We start from the raw sequence: 18,125 nt of genomic DNA, 5'->3' as shown, positions 1-18,125 counted from the left end.
CCTTACCTCATAACCTAATAACAATATTAATAAAATGAAATATTTCATATAAATATGAAATTTTAATCAAATTTAAATATTAAAAAAAGTTCTCACTTCAATATCCATCTTCACAAATTCATTTAAGTTAAGAATTTCAGGAAATGTGACCCTGAGAGAGAAAAGTAAATTAGTAAGTTAATATCCATCTTAAAATATTAATATAACTTGATAAAAACAAATCTTTGAGGAAATACATACAGAACATCCAAAAACTGGCAACTTCAGGACCTGGTGATTGCCAGTTTTTGAACAATAAATCTAAAGAAGCATGAAATGACAAATTAAACATAAATATGATGTATTTCTGATGAACCTGTTCATCAAAAAGCAGAAATGCTATTTAACTTATTCAGTTCACCCCACTGAGTGTCAACTTTTTTCAAATTTTCCTATATGATTAACTTACTATTAATTAAATTTATTAACTATATTATTTTTTACCTATTTACCCTACTATCCTTTTTGGTCATTGGTGAAAATTTGGAAAAAAATATAAAAGACCACCACAATGGGAAAGCCAGGCACAATGAATTTGTTGATCAATTACAGACAAAGTTACTTTAATAATGTTCTATTAAAAACAAATAAAAATTAACTAAGTTCTGGTGATTATTATTTGTCATATAGCAATTATATTTTGCCCATATTTCTTAATCCCAAGTTTCTTCCCACATTGTTAGTGTCAACACATCCTGCATATAGAAATAAACTTAATCAATTTGAGAAACTGACAAAAAAGTGGGTAGCTGACTGACAATGCATTCTCTATTTACTTCTGCTCAGATATTTCTAGTTAAGCCAAATTCTGAGAATTAATATTTTTTCATGGATAGTAATCTGTACAACTTAGCACAGTATTAAATGTTATATTTCATTATATTGGATAATTAAATTTTACTAACTCAAAAAATGTATTTTTATTTTTCCCTTTTGGCTATCACAGACATTATCTCAGGTATGATAAGCTCGGCTTCCTATCTTGGTGTCTAAACTACTGATGGAACGTATTTCGGGTGCTACATGAAATGAGTGAACCAAATTTCAGCAAAGTACGGTCATTCCACAACAACCAAATCCTCTGCTTGCGCCTTCATAATGGTGGTTGTTGTTTTTATTGGTTTTAGGCACATCAGCAACTTACGCAATATTGCACCACATGTATATATATATATATATATATATATATCTGTAAACTGCATGTTCTGTGGTTGACTTACTGTATGGACAAAAAACTTAAGTTTTCAGGAGAAAAAGCCATGCTACCCTTGCCTGAGACCGACTAATTCAGCCATGCTATGAAAAAGAACCATAAAAATTCTTGCATCATTGACAGGATTTGTACCTGGATTTTTTCCATCCAGTGTGGGGAGGATGGTGATTATACCAAGTGTGCTACCCACAAGGACCATAATGGTGGAACTGTTAATAACACTGGGTATAACTCCCGTGTGCAAGTCCTGAAATATGGCACCTAGTATACTGCAGGTAACCACCTAGGTGTGAACCAATGTAAGCAGGGGTCGAGGTGTGTATCCACAATACACAGAGGAATCCTACCTCTATGTGTTACCAAGCATATCTACCACTTAATACTAAGTGGTAAATGACTCTCATCAGCAAGTGAAACAGCACCACTTTGCTTAATGGAGGCTTGAAGTGGTGAAACCCATATTTACTGGAGCAAAGCTCCCATATTGCTCGGGAGCTTTGCTCTGGAGCAAAGCTCCCGAGACTAAACATGCCATTTTCCCCTATCCTCTTTCTCTTTAATAACTTCAACAACCTCTTAGACCAGGCCTGGCCAACCTGTGGCCTACCACATTATTTTTTGCAGCCAGCTAGATGATTTTTATACTACTGACTACATCAGTGAGAAATCATTCACTAGCTGCATTAGGCATGATAAATAACGACTTCTTCTTAACTTGTTGAAGTACGCTGATGAAACAAAAAAAAACTTTCAGCAGCATTTGATCGTCATTCTCAAAACTCTCAAAATATGATAAAGTATTTGAGATATTTTGTTCTCCATTTCACATTGACATTTCCACTGTCCCAGAAACTGTGCAGATGGAAGTAATTGATTTACAGTGCAACAATGAATTAAAACACATTCATGCCACAACATCAAAAATCAACTTTTACAACATTTATGTGACAATGGAAAAGTATCCTAAATTAAGATTTTTTGCACAAAAATTGTGAGCACCCTCAGAGCCACATACATTTGTGAAACTTTCTTTTCAAAAATTAAATGTATTAAAAGTAAATCTCAAGCTTCAATAACAGATGAAAATCTGGAAAATCAATTAAGATGTGCAAATACCAATATCGAAGTAGATTTAAAAGAATTGAGTGATCACAAAGAAAAGCAAATATCTCACTGATGAAGATATATAATAAAAATGAATAAAATAAATTTTTATGGCATTTGATTTTTTATTTTTAAAAGATTGTTTTATGTGTGGCCCACTTGGGATTAAATTGTAGTTCGTCAAGGCCCGCAGAATGATTTGGGTTGGCCAGGCCTGTCTTAGACAGACTAAAACATACCCTTTTACACCTTAATGATGTTTTGGCAAGTCACAATGTAGTGTCCATGTTTACTAATATCGCTCCCTAACCACATGCCCCTTTCCAAAAATGACATCTCCTGTGTCATCATATGCCACTATGCTGAAATTAGCATTAGTAGTGGCATATGATGCAAGAAAGCAAGCTTATACAGAAAAAAAAAAAAAAAAAGCCCTTCCCATTTCACCTATCCATTCGCTCCACAAGTTTATCCAGCTTCCTTGAATCTATTTAAGCTATCAACTTCCACAATGACAGATGGAACTTTGTTTCAGCAATCAACCACTTGCTGGCTAAAGGCAAATTTCCACACATCTATTTAGCAACTGCCTTTTCTCAATTTGAATTTATACTCCCTCAAGTGTGTAATCTGAGCAAGAGGAAGGATCATATCAGCACTGAGCTTGCTCAAACCATTCAAAGCCTTATACACCTCAATCAGATCACCTCACAAGTGACTCATCTCCAGACCACAATTTGTAGAATTTAAGCCTTTCTTGGTAAGAGCACTCCTTTGTTCCCCCTCACCAATCTTGTTGCCCTTCTCTGTATTTGTTGCAGAAGCTCTACATTCTTCCTAAAATAAGACATCCAGACCTGTATGCAATACTCAAGGTGTGGCCTGACCTGGAGGTGATTATCCCTTATACAAAGGAATAATCACCTCCTTATCCCTTCTAGCAAACCCCATGAGCTGCTCTGGCAGCTTATCTGCACTGCTTTGAAAATTTAACATTCAGCTGCACAATTACCCCTAGGTCTTTTTCATTCTCCACTACACTGAGATATTAGTCTTCTCCATTGGTAAACTGTTACATATTCAAAGTAGTGCAATATCATGGCAACTCATTGTGAAGGTTTTCACAATATGAGATATAATTATAACAATGCCAATTTATCTACTTCAGTAAGTTCACTATGTACAAATATGATGCAATGGCATTAATCTGTCCACTAGCAAAACTTCCACGTTGGTTGCTCTAGCCAAAAAAATTGCCTTAAGTCTATACTATTGCACACTATCAGGCATCTCTCATATTGTGGAGTTATACTTCATAACGGGGCTGTCACTATTGCAATACAAAGGAACTCACCCACCGAAAAGAGGCCAACGAGCCTTGAAACAGTGCCATCTGAGTGTCAGTATCTGCCAAAAATAAGTAACATTAGGCTTATCTATTGGTGAAGCATTACTTATTTGAAGTAGTGCAATATCATGGCAATGCATTGTGAAGGTTTTTACAATATGAGATATAATTAAAATGATACCAATTTATCTACTTTGGTAGTTCACTATGTACAAATATTTTGCAATGGCAGTAACCTGTTCACTACTGAAACTTCCACGTAGGAAGCATAAATTCAGGCTCTAGTAAAAAAAAATTGGCTTAGTCTACACTACTGTACACCATCAGGCATCTCTCATATTGTGGAGTTATACTTTGTTATTCAAGTAGTTGGTTATGTACTGAAATGACGCAATTTCACTACCTTGTGCATTAGTTAAAAACTCTACATAACCTGAGGCTTTAGCCTAAACTATATTGTAATCTAAATTACTCCACACCATCAGGCATCTCTCATATTGTGAATTTATACTTCACAACTGGGTTGTCATCATTGCAATACCAGGGTACCTGCCTACCCACTGATGAAGAGCCAATAAGCTCCGAAATGCTACTGTATGGGTGATGGTATCCGCTGAGAATAAGTAACAATAGTCTTCTCCTACGGTGAAGTGTTACTTATTCAAGGTAGTGCAATATCATGGCAACTCATTGTGAAGGTATTCAACAATATAAGATATACTAACGATGGTAATTTATAACTATTTAAGTAGTTGGCCATGTCCTGAAATGATGCAATTGCACTAACTTGTACAGGAGTTATACTTCATAATTGGGTTGTCACTATTGAAACACCAACACCCGCCCAGAGGCCAACAAGCCTTGAAACGGTGTAGTCTGGGTGGTGGTATCCACTGAGAATAAGTAAGATTAGTTTTCTCCATTGGTGAAGCATTACTTATTTGAGGTAGTGCAATATCATGGTAACTCACAGTGAAAGTATTCACAATATGAGATATACTTAAATTATGCCATTTTGTAACTACTTAGTAGTTGGCTACGTATAGACATGATGCCATTGCACAAACTTACGCATTAGTGTGCTCCATTTATTTCTAATGGGTGATTTCAAACTGTTCTTCAGAAATATGCACCACCGCTCACTGTTCACACCATTTGCTCTTCACTACGTGAAGAGTGAGGATATGAGAAATCTATCACTATGCATAGGCTAGTAAACAGTCAGCACATTCTTTCTAGTTAGTATTATTGTCAAATAATGCAGGGAAGTAAGTTATACAGCATCAGCAAAAAAAAAAAAAAAAAATCCAATGTGGATCTGTCCTTTAATAATTTAAACAATTTATTTAATCCTTACTTAAATTTATTCAAGCTGGAAGTTCCTTCCAACAATCAATTACTCTCTGGCTAAAAGCAAATTTTTGCACATATATCCTATTATCCCTTTTCAGTTTAGATTTACATCACCTTACATGCATCGTGCAAGAAAGAGTAAGGATGCCAGCAGCATTTAGTTTACTCAATCCATTTAAATCCTTAGAGATATCAACCAAATCTCTGTGCAGGCACCTAGTTTCCCTGCTGTGCAATTTGCAGAACTGAAATCCTTCATTATAAGAGGAACCTTTTCTGTCCCTGAATGGTTCCAACAGTTATACATCCTTCCTAAAATAAATATTCCAGACCTGTATGCAGTATTCAAGATGCAACCTAAGATGTAACATTGTTTTAATAAAAAAGAATAATCCCTTCTTGTTGGCAAAATCCCTGTATACCACTGACAGAACCCAATGAGCTGCCTGTCTGTACTAATCAGAGAAATTTATCTCTGACTGTACAATTACCATCAGTCACTTTTGTTCTCCACCTTCATAAGTGTGGTGCCAACCAACTGGAACGTTATTTAGGGATTATTGCCATTATGAAGGACGTTGCATTTAGCATTAGTATTAGTAGTGACAAATGATGTAAGGAAGCAAAGCTCATACAGTATCAGCAAAAAAAAAAAAAAAAAAAAAAAAAAAACTTTCCTACCTCATCTGCCCATTCCCTCTAATAATTTGTCTAATTCTTTCTAAAATTTATTCAAACTACCCCACCTCCACAACACCAGCTTATTCCAACAATCAATTCAATCATTCTCTGGCTGAAAGCAAATTTGCACATAACTATCCTCTAAACATCCTTTTTAAATTTAAATTTCTCTCTCTTGATGTGCATTCTTCAAGCAATAATTAAAATGCCATCTACATTTATTTCACTCAATCCACTTTAATGACTTAAACACATCAATTAAGACCCCAAAGGAGAGGGCTAGTTTTACATGCTACAATTATTCACATAACTGAAGCCTTTTATGATAAAGAGTACCATTTTGTGTCCTTGACTAATCTTGTTGCACTTCTCTGCACCTGTTCTAACAGATCAACACATCCTTCCTAAAATGATGCTTCCAGACTTGTATGCAGTACTCAAGATCTATCCTAACCACTCTTGTATATAACAGGATAATCACCTACTTGTACCTGCTGGCAAAAATCCTATATATCACTGATAAAATATCATGAACTGTCCTTGCAGCTTCTCTACAGTTCTCGAAAAACTTCATATCAGACTGTACAATTACTCCCATGTTTTTTCATTCTGTACTACCAAACTGGCATGTTATGCTTTCATTGCAATATCTTACAATATGGAATTCTGTAATCCGTATGTTACAAATCCCAATGTTACACTTCAACTGCCATTTCTCTGCATATGTAGCTAATTTTTCTAGGACTTGGTCTGGCGTCATACCCTGAGTTCTGTCATTCATATTATCCAAAATTTTGATAATAAACTTATGCCTTCATTAAAATTGTTGATAAATATTTAAAACAATAAAGGGCCCAACACTGAACCCCAAAGAACTCCACCAATAACATTAGTTCCACAAAAAGCAGTCCCCACTAATAACCACTCTCAGCCTTCCCAATCTGCCAAATCATCCCTTTATCCATAGCAGTAACTTAACCTCCGCTCCCCTACAATGACACTCTACTGAAACTTGTACAGCAGTCTTATGTGGAACGGTATCAAAAAGCAGTACTGAAATCTAGGTATACAATATCAAACTTAAATTTTGCATCCAGTTCCTGTGTTACTAAGTCATAATGCCAACCAGATTGGTCAGAAAAGATCCTCCCCTAAAGACACTAAGTTGTTATTGCTGTATAACTGCATTCCTGTCAAGATGCTCCTGCATTACTTCTCAGATCACTAATCTATCATTTTCACCGGAACAGAACTCAAACTTACAGGTGTATAATTATTCATTCTCCTTCTGATCCCCTTTATGAATGGGGAAGACATTTGCACATCTCCAATCCATAAGGGCTTTCCCCGAATCCAAAGATACTCTCAAAATTATGGCTAAAAGTTACTGCATTTGCTGCTTCTTTAATATAATTGGATAGATTCCTTCAGCTCCAGGTGCCTTATTTATTCTTAGTCTCAATTTCTTTTTCACTTTCCTCTCAGATATTACAAAATCATTTAGTTGCCAGTTATAAGATAGTGTATTTCCTTTCTTCCTGCATGAATACAGATGTAAAATATTTACTGAGTTGGTCAGCAACCAGAATAGGAATATTCAATAGTTATGCCATTCATATCTAGTGGACTAATGCCGTTCATACCTTTCCTTCTAGTGTTAACATAAACAAATAATCTTTTGCTACATTTTTCCCATTCTTAGCCAATGACCTCTCATAATCTGCCTTAATCCCATTGTTATAATTGTGTGCACTTACTACATTTCTGTGTCTGGTGATAATTTATAATCATTCCATGCATTTTATTTCTCTTTTACTAGTGTCATCAGTTCATTTCCTTCCATTTACATCTAAATCTTGAACAGTATTTCTTAGTTTATATGAAAACCTTGGTAGCTTCCACAAGTACTTCCTTGAATGCTTCCCATTTAGAATATAAAGTTGGTTGTTTGTTTGTTTGTTATTTGGTTTTTAGGAGCATTAGCAACTAAGGCCATATTGCTCGGGGATATGCGGTGGTCATTCCCTGACCTTTCCGCATCCTCCGTATTTGGTGGTGACGGTATAAAGTTGGTAACATTATCAGTATAAGCTTGCTTTTACAGATAATTTATAAACTGTCTAAAATCACTGCAGTCACCTTTATGAAAGCAAAGTCCCTCCCTTTTATCCTTTACAGTGGACTAATTTATTAGCCCACTTTACATAAATCCCACATCAATGGTCTGCAGATAAAAGAACAATTAAGTGGTTCTTATATTTGCAGTGATTACAGTGTATTAGTGTGGGATTTATGTAAAGATGAAAAGAACCATTATGTGGTTCTTTTATCTGCTGATTCTTAATTCATGGAGAATCACTGCTGATAATCATATAAAGCGTATTTTTTTCCCTTGTTGCCTCTCTAACATGCTGGTTAAAAATCAGTCATCCAATAAAAGCAGAAAGGTTCTGCTAGTGTGTGAGTGACCAGCCCAGAAGTTCCAATCAATAACTGGAAAATTAAAGTCCCCTATAATAGACATTCTGATTTTATAGACAACTCTATTTGTCTGTTTATTTATTCATTATACTGATTGCAGTTATTTGGCATATAACATACTCCTTTCCTAAGTTTTTGTTTATTCAGTGCTGATATCAAGCCAAACTGATCCAACATTACATTTGCCCCCCACTTCACTGGCACAAAACAGGTGGAATGGCACATGGTGCATTATTGTGTTGCAAACACAATAATGCATCATGTATCAGTGAAGTGGGTTGTATCAGTGTAATGTAGAATAGTATATTACTGTGTTTGCAATACAATCCACAGCAACATGTGCTTTTTGATTCTAATGGTTGGTTTCAAACTGTACTTCAGAAATATGAAATACTTCTCATTCAACTGTGTGATACTATTCATTGAGGGGAGGAAACCATTCTATGATGAAATAGTTATCCTAGATAACAGTCAGCATTTGTTTTTGGCCTCTGTTAAAATCATATAGCATTTTAGTGAATCACACAATGCATATTGACATTTTGAAATTCTAACTGATAAAAATAAGCTAATCAGCATTTCTAAGTCTTTTTGCAAGTATTATTGCAGATCATTTTTTATCAGCATTATAGAAAAAAAAAATTCTGGTTTAAACGGGTGTTATTAATAAGAAATTATTTTTATTCATTCCAATTTCATACCAACAGAATAAAAGAAAAATTGTCAGGTTTTCATATTTTACGTATATATATTCTGAACAGTTAATGAATGGTTTATACCTAAATATAAACTACTGAACTAACAGAATAACATATGCAAAATTTGAAAACCTGACCGTATCTCTTATTTTCCAAAAAAACTTAGTACACCAGCAAATAAAATTAATTACTAAAGGTAAATATAAAAATAGCTTACTTATCATTTAATTTAATTCTATGCATCGTTGATGGATCAAAATCAAAGCGTTTCAGTTGAAGCGTGAGTAAATAAGGAAACTTGATAAATTTTAAACCTTTATGAGCATCACATTTTTTGTTGCACTGTTCACAGAAGTACTGATTTGATCCTTCCAGTGTTTCTGGAGTTACAAATGCATGCAGTGCTTCTTCCTATCAAAAAATAAAATAAAATAAATAATAATAAATAAATTTACACATACAAATTTAAATAAATTATATAGTGATACATGATGATTAAAGCTGGCCCCTTTCAAAATCGGCCATGTGATAGGCAATGGCATACCACCACATTTTCTAATGCCACAGAGATCATAACAAAATCAACTCCAAAAACTGCCGTTAAAGGAAGACCTGCAACTAAGTGGAAGGATGGGATCAGTGAACTTTTGGGTGTGGCATTTTGTGATGCTGCTCGTATATCAACATGATCGATGCAGTTGAAGGAATTTGTTGGTGGCCACAACAGCCCCTCAGGGAACTATGTGACCGGAAGAAGAAGATAGTAATACATAAAATTAATGATGAAATAAACAGGGAAAGAAACAAAATGTATAATAATGTAATGCTGGTCCAAATTTAAAAACAAGACTGAATTAAAGATAACTGATTTTTTTCTTTTTTTTTTTTTTAAAATCAGTTAAAAAATTAAAAATCAGTTCTGGTTAATAAAGCTAGTAAATAAGAAAACAGTTATACCAAGTATTCATCTGAGAGGTTTTAGGACTGTTATATACAGTGAAGCAATGATATAAATGTTGGCAGGGCGGTTAGTAACAGTAATCAATGCTACTGCAACAAGATCTGGAAAAATTAGGCAGATAGGCTGAGAAGTGGCAATTGAAGTTTAACATTGACAAAAATGCAAGATAGTGCATATGGGTAGTAGTAATCTCAGAATATACCAACTGTGTGGTACCACACTGAAGGCAGTAAAGAATGATAAAGCCCTGGGAATAATTGTGCAGTTAAGACAGTTCTCTGAGCAGTGTAGATGGACTGCTATGGCAACTCATGGGCTTTTGTCAATGATGTATAGGAATTTTACCAGGAGGAAAGTAATTATCCCACAGCATAAGACAAAGGCAGAGCCACATCTTGAATACTGCAAGGTCTGGAAAAAGTGCAGAAACGAGCAACAAGATTAGTGAAGGGAAAAACGATGACTCATACTATAAAAGACTTCATTTTGTTCCAAAGATCAACTACATCAACAAACTTCCATCTGGTGTTGTGCAGTCTGGTAGTTTGGATAAATTTAAGGAAACTATACAAATTATTAGAGTGAATGGACAGGTTACACCTTCAGCAAGTGTTTTTTTTTTTTTTTTTTGCTGATGCTGTATAAGCTTGTTTCCTTGCATAATTTGCCACTATTAATACTAACTTCCCTGCACACTTTCTCTTCAATGTCATTAAGGAAGACAAAAAACAGAAGTGTGCCCCACGCTGATTCCTAAGGGGCTCCACTTACTACACTGGTCCATCCTGAGGGTTGGTTCGTTGGCACAGTCCATGTGGATATGAGTCTTGCTATTGCTACGTTGTACTGGGTGGTTAGCTGGACCACTGTGTTACGTCATCCTGCATTACAAGATAAGACACAGTATGATCACCATGTTGTTGTTTTTGGTTTTTAGGAGCAGTAGCAACTAAGGCCATATTGCTCCGGGATATGCGGTGGTCATTCCCTGACCTTTCCGCATCCTCCGTATTTGGTGGTGACAGGCTCGAACCCCGGTCTAATCAAGAAGCGTGTGCTACGCACTGCTGCTCCTTCCCACCTGGCTACGGAGGCGCCTATGCTCACCATGGGAATCAACCGCCTGTGGCTGTCTTGTGTGTCGTTTGGCTGGTTGTTTGACTGCTACTGAGTTTGTCACAGTAGATTCGTGACACAACAGAACTTGAGCACTTAACCATGTTTAGCATTAGCATTAGTAGAGGCATTTGATGCAAGAAAGCAAGCTTATGCAGCATCAGCCAAAAAAAAAATATAATAAAAAAAAATAAAAAAAAATAACCACTTCCACTTCACCCCTCTGTTCATTCGAAATACCTGTCCAGCTGAGCCTTAAACTTATTTAGGCTATCAACTTCCATGACAAGGGATGGAAGTCTGTTGCACCAACCAACCACCCGCTGGCTAAAGGCAAATTTCCTCACGTCTATCCTACATCTGTCTTTCCTCAATTTGAATTTATGCCCTCTCAGGTGATTATTCTGAGCAAGAGGAAGAATCCCATCAGCATTGAGCATGCTCAAACCATTCAAGGCTTTATACACCTCTATCAGATCACCTCGCTGGTGCCTAGTCTCCAGACACTGTAATTTGCAAAACTTAAGCCTTGCTTCGTAAGAGCACCCCTTTGTTTCATTCACCAATCTTGTTGCCCTTCTCTGTACTCATTCCAGCTCTCTACATCCTTCTTGAAATGAGGCCTCCAGACCTGTATACAGTATTCTAGGTGTGGCCTGACCATTGCCTTATACAAGGGAATAATCACCTCCTTATCCCTGCTAGAAAAATTCCTATATATCATCAACAATACACCATGAGCTACTCTTGCAGCCCATCTGCACTGCTCAGAAAACTTCATATCTGCCTGCACAACCACCCCCGGGTCCCTTTCATTCTCTACCACTGTCAGTGTAGTACCACAGAGTTGATACGTTGCTCTGGGGTTGCTGTTTCCCATATGTAGTACTTTACATTTGTTAAACTTCATTTGCCACCTCTCAGCCCATCTGCTCAACCTTTCCAGATCCTGTTGCAGTAGCATAGTGTCAGTAGTGTCCTTGACAACACTGCCAACCTTCGTATCGTCTGCAAACCTGGACATTAAGCTTGATATACCATCATCAATATCATTTAGAAATACAGAAAACAATAATGGACCAAATACTGAACCCTGAGGGACTCCACTAATAACATTAGTCCACGATGAGCAGTGTCCATTGATTACCACTCTCTGTCTTCTCCTCCTCAACCACCCCTTTATCCATAGCAGCAATTTGCCTCCAATGCCACACTGTGCCAATTTGTGGAGCAGTCTTCCATGTGCAACAGTATCAAAAGCCTTTCTAAGATCCAAGTATATAATATCAAAGTTATTCCCTGCATCCAGTTCTTTTGTGACTGCATCATAGTATCCAATCAAATTGGTCAGGCAAGACTTCCCCTTAATGTTGGCTGTTATCAACATGGTTAAGTGTTCCAGTTCTGGTGTGCTAACTCATTTCTCCTTACAGACACTGAAATGCCGATCATCACATATGCCAACTATAATTTCATATTCTTCTGGATGAGTTTTAAGTATTGTGGGGTTATTACTACTGATATTTCTCCGAAGCTAGATGACATTAACGGTTTTTCTGACTGTTTCACATTTGCTACTACTACACCTCCAGACTGGAAACATTTTACTTCTTTTTGAGTCCCTACAAGTCCCCTCTACTACTACTCTACTACTGAAGTATGCTCTCCTTTGATCTGGGAGTGCGATTTTTTCTCACAGGTTTGCAACCTTGAAATAATATATAAAGGTGACATCCCTTTCTTGTCCTCTTCAAACATTTCTTGAAGCAGGGGCTGCTATTAAATAAGAAAATTTTATAAAAGTAAAAATGTAGCAGAACTAGTAAATTCTTAGCATCTAGGGCTTATGAAGTCAGCATCAAAATTATAATTAAATAGTTTGGAAGAATATCTTGCCCTTTCATGTTATTTTGCAACAAGTAGGATTTAAACTGCTTAGTTAATGTAATAGCTTTAATGCTAACAACAGAAAAAAATTTGCCATCACAAATTACCTTGGTACTTTTTTTTTTTTTTTTTTTTTTTTTTTTTGATTTGGTAGTTGTTGGCGCATCGGCTTCTGTGGCCATATTGCACCTCCCAAGGTTTTTGCAGTACTTTGATCCAAGCCCGAGGCGGGAATCGAACCCGCACCTTGGTACTAAGCTACTTTCTAAAAAATCATCACAAAGGAAAAGTTTGTTTTGCTGTGAGCACTAAGACCATTGCACTAACTAAAGCAGTTTAAATCCTGCTTGCTGCAAAAAAAAAAAAAAAAAAACACTAGACAGTCCCCCAAAACGTTTTTCTGAGGCCATAGAGTATTAGTTGTAACTCTGAAACCTTTAAAACATATCACCAATGGAATAAAATGAAGCAAAAATATTATGGTATTTTAATATAGGCTTAGATGTGCAATTTATGTGTAACACTTAGTAGTTATTTATAATAAAATAAGGTCTGAGTTCTTAACTCACCACACTTCCATATGACTGATTGGAACCAAACGGCCTTACTACTAGTGGAACATCGAGAAAAGTATCTTCTCGAGCACTTTCATTGCCACACTAAAAAAATTGGAATGCAATTTTACAAAGTACACAATAATATTGGTGGAAATAGAAATGTTCAATATTTTTAATAATTAATGATTTATTACTATAAATACTAATTATTAAAAATTACATTAAATTCAAGCAATAAAGCACATATCAACAAAAAATAATATCTGAAATCTTATTTAAGTTTCCTAGTAAATTCAGTTAAATTATGAAGAGGTGGTTCAATTTGTGCTTTAAGCATTTACTCAATTAAAATAAGGGGTTTAAATTAGTATTTAGTATTAGTATTAGTAATGGCCGCATGGTGCAAGAAAGCCTATGACTTATGCTGCACCAGCCAAAAAAAAAAAAAATCCGAACAAAACAATGATAAAAAAGATATATATATAAAAATAAATAACTAAATAATAATAATTAATAAATAAAAAAAAAATTAAACCTATCATCCTATGCGCTTCCCTTACCCGAAAGTACTATCCAGTAATTTATAACTCGCTGGCTAAAATAAAACTTCCTGCAGTCCAATCTAAACATTTCCTCCCCCCCCCCCGTAACTTGAATTTATGTCCCCTAGTTCTAACATCATTATCTGGAATAATCTGGAAAATTTTGTCCTCATTCATTTTACTGATGCCTCTCAGAGCCTTAAACACCTCAATCAAATCTCCTCTAAGGTGTCTAGTTTCCAAACTCTACAACCCACATATTCGAAGTCTTTCTTCATAAGGACGCCCTTTAGCCGATCTCACCAGGCGAGTTACCCTTCTTTGCACCCTTTCAAGAAGCTCGATGTTTTTCTTTAGGTGCGGTCTCCATACTTGAACACATTATTCCAAGTGTGGTCTAACATAAGCCTTATATAATGGGATTATCACGTCCCTATCTCTACTTGCAAAAGTTGGATAGATCATCGATAGGACACCATGGGCCTTCCTTGCAACCTGTTTACAATGCTCAGAGAATTTCATATCTGACCGTATCGTAACACCCAAGTCCCTTTCCGCCAGTACTGGGTTTAGTTGAACTCCACCAAGTGAATAAGTTTTTTTGGGATTACTGTTTCCCAGGTGTAATACCTTACACTTTGTTGGATTCAAGCACTGCTGCCATTTTTCTGACCATTCCTGAAGTCTATCTAGGTCTCTCTGAAGAAGCTCAGCTTGACAGTGATCATTAACTACTCTACCAATTTTAACATCATCTGCAAATTTAGACATCACGCCCTCTATCCCTTCATCAGTGTCGTTTATGAAAATTAAAAACAACAGTGGTCCTAATACTGATCCTTGGGGAACCCCACTTCTTACATCAACCCAATCTGAGGAATAGCCATTTATCACAACCCTCTGCCTCCTGCCCTGAAGCCATTCCTTCTATCCATCTAAGGATTTTCCCAGTGATTCCAACCTGTTCCAGCTTATAAAGCTTTGCTGAAATCTAAATAAACAATGTCGAAATTATTCCCTAAATCCAGCTTGTGAGTGACCCATTCGAAATAGCGAACCAGATTTGTTAAACATGATTTTCCCTTTACAAAACCATGCTGAGTATCCTTGAGAATTTCAATTATCAATTCGATCCAAATGATCCTGAATTCCACCCTTGATCATTGCCTCCATGATTTTCCCTGCTACTGAAGTCAGACTGACAGGTCGATAATTTCCAACTTCACTTTTAGAGCCACCCTTATGTATGGGAGATATTTGCACTTTTCCAATTCAAGGGAATCTCCCCAGAGTCTAGTGATGCTCGCATAATTAGCCTCAATGGTTCAATGCACTCGCTTGTCGCCTCTCTTAAGATTATAGGGTATATTCCATCAACTCCAGGAGCCTTACTGGTCTGTAGGCTCGAAAGTTTTTTCAATAAATAATCTTGCGAAATTTCAATATCATTAATTACATATTTTTTAACTTCGCTCCCACAATTTCCCATTGCCACAAAAGGCTTTTCATTTGTAAATATCGATGCAAAATAACTGTTGAATTCATCTGCAACGGCAGCTGGTGTATTTATTACTATCCCCTTTCCCTTACGTAAAGGTCCAATCTGGTTTTCCTGCTCTTCTTGGCATTTATATATGTGAAGAATTCTTTATCCCCACCCCCCCCTCTTTGCTCTGTTTGCTAGTGATTTCTCATACTGAAGTCAGACTGACAGGTCGATAATTTCCAACTTCACTTTTAGAGCCACCCTTATGTATGGGAGGCCTTTGCCTGTCGAACCTTTTCTGTGGCTCTATTACACATTACCTTGTAGCTATTATAGGCTTAATGTAATCAAAATCACAGATGCAAATTTAACATAATATTTGTATGAGGAAAAATCACTTAGGAAAGGGATTAATGCCTACACCAGTATTTCTCAATCTTTTAAATAATTACATAATACATATGAACTGACCTATATGGGTGGGGAAGAATGAAGGCAGTTATGATTTATGTCATTATGAGGAAAAAGCTATCCGGTAAGAATGAATAAGTGGCTCTTTTTCTGTTTCTATCCAAATTATTATGTTTACTCTGTGTCGAAACCCTCTAAGAATTTTCTCTCACTAAGAATATGGGGCAGGGGACTTCATATTACAAGGAGTGCTTGAAAATATGTAACCTGAGTACAAAGAGTTTATTTCAGGAGCTGGTAGCATGTTATTTTTCAAAATAGTTCCCTTTGGAGTCAATAACATTTTTTGCCACTGATGCTGCAATGTATTGATTCCAGCTGCAAAGAAGGTTTTCTCTTGGGCCTACAGGAATGAATCCACAGCAGCAATAATGTCACTGATTGTGGGGAAATGGATGCCATCTAGGTAATTTTTAAAATTAGGAAACAGCTGAAAGTCTAATGGTGCTAGATCTGGTGAACTGGGGATGGTCCAAGATTTCATAGTTGCACTTATGCAGTGCAGCTATGGTAATGACAGACTTATGAGTAGGCATACTCACAAGAACAAGACTCCATTGCTGAGTTTTCCTTGGCATTTGTCTTTGATGTTTTCATGCGCATGCCTCATAAGGTCTGCATAATATGCTCCCATGACTGCCTGCCCTTTCTGAAGGTAATCCACTGACAACAACCCATCAGCATCCCAAAAACTGATTCCATCACCTTGCCAGTAGAAAGGATCACATTGGCTTTCTTTGGAGGGGAGGGGGAGCTGATTTGGTGATTCCATCACCAAACCAACCAACCAGAGACAAAGGTCTCTGGTTGGTTGGTTTGGTGTTAATGGTGCATTGGCCCTTTGTCTCTGGCCTACGTCTCATCCATGGTCATAAACCTTGCAAAGAAATTGCTGGATCTACTTGAAAACAATGCAAAGGTTCACAATACGTCAACTCTTGTGCATTTTTGATCAGCTGCCAACAACTTTCGGGACCTATTATGCTAACACCTTTTACACAGTGAGAATCTCTGTTATTATGTGATACACACAGTCAGATGAGATGCCCAAGATGGTGGCAATGTACTAAACTGTCACTCATCAATCACTCATCACCAGATCATCCACACTGTCAACAGCTTCTGGAGTGATGGATATTACAGGTCTTCCACAGTGTAGGTCATTTTCCAAGCTCTCCCTACCTTGTTTAAATTCTGCTGTCTACTCATTAACCATAGGATAGAAGGGGCACCCTCCCCCAATGTTTTAACCATATACTCATGAATTGCCTTTAACATGAGTCCCTTTTTCCCAAATAACCAATTTTGTCCATCTATTCTCATTTACACAACTTTGTTAACTTCAAGATTAAAAATTAACTAAAAAAATATGGTAATGAACTGCAAGAAACTCAGTGAGTTACTATTTGAAACGTTATACATTAAGTAAAAAAATTTTAACACTGTACCATTACTCTTTCATACCGAGGCCTTGTGGAAAATTATTAGTGCAGTTATTACTTGTGTTTTTTTGATGAAGCAGGTAAAACTGTTTCTTACTCTGCCTTCAAAATTTCTTAAAAATCCAAAGTCGAAGGAGGAAAATAATTCTGCCACCACTGTTTAGTGTGATGACATTAGAACAATATATATGCTATTTAGTATTCTATAAAATTCTGTAGGAGTAATTAATATTAGAAGTATTTTTATGAAGTCTATAAACTATACGTTTATAATAATACAAATGTGATTTTATAATGTAACTATATTACATAACATAACTTAAAATAGCATAGTTAATACTGTGATCGCATAATCTGAAAATACTGTAGCTATGTCATACTCACGTCTTAGTTTTGTGTGGTATTTTTAAATTTAATTTAAATTAAAATCATGGTATATATCACAGCATTTCGTGGTACAGTAAACCCCCGCTTTTCGCGGTATCTGTATTCGCGGTCGCTGATTTAATATAAAATGAAACCTGAAAAAATGTGAATTTTAAAGCACCGTGAACATTTTCCGCCATAAAAAAAACATGGGCATGGCTAAAATTATCTTTCCCGGTCAAAACAGCGCTCAGTAGGTGGGGGGAGAGGGGTGACAAAATCGCGAGCGTAGATGTTTCTGGCTAATCCTTGTTCAGTATGTGTTATGCACTTGTCATGGAAGGTTTCATTGTTTGCTTTTAATTTATATGCTTATAAAT

At 36.2% G+C, this 18,125-nt stretch overlaps 1 protein-coding gene across 3 annotated transcripts in view; it reads right to left on the bottom strand.

Moving 5' to 3' along the window:
- LOC150074989 (ubiquitin carboxyl-terminal hydrolase 47-like) overlaps window positions 1-18,125 on the bottom strand; it is a 486,634-nt gene that overhangs the window by 275,611 nt on the left and 192,898 nt on the right. For all 3 annotated transcript variants that reach the window (XM_090388947.1, XM_090388945.1, XM_090388946.1), the window contains exons 10-12: window positions 13,451-13,540; window positions 9,135-9,328; window positions 97-151 (exon numbers count right to left, since the gene is read on the bottom strand). In XM_090388947.1, the coding sequence (XP_090245073.1) occupies window positions 97-151; window positions 9,135-9,328; window positions 13,451-13,540 (339 nt within the window). The remainder of the gene's footprint in view (window positions 1-96; window positions 152-9,134; window positions 9,329-13,450; window positions 13,541-18,125) is intronic.

This window comes from Mastigoproctus giganteus, chromosome 14 (genome assembly GCF_048544385.1).
Source record: "Mastigoproctus giganteus isolate SK-2022 chromosome 14, ASM4854438v1, whole genome shotgun sequence".
Taxonomy (NCBI): Eukaryota; Metazoa; Arthropoda; class Arachnida; order Uropygi; family Thelyphonidae; genus Mastigoproctus; species Mastigoproctus giganteus.
Note: the sequence above shows the minus strand (reverse complement) of the source record. Positions and strands in the feature narration are given on the sequence as shown.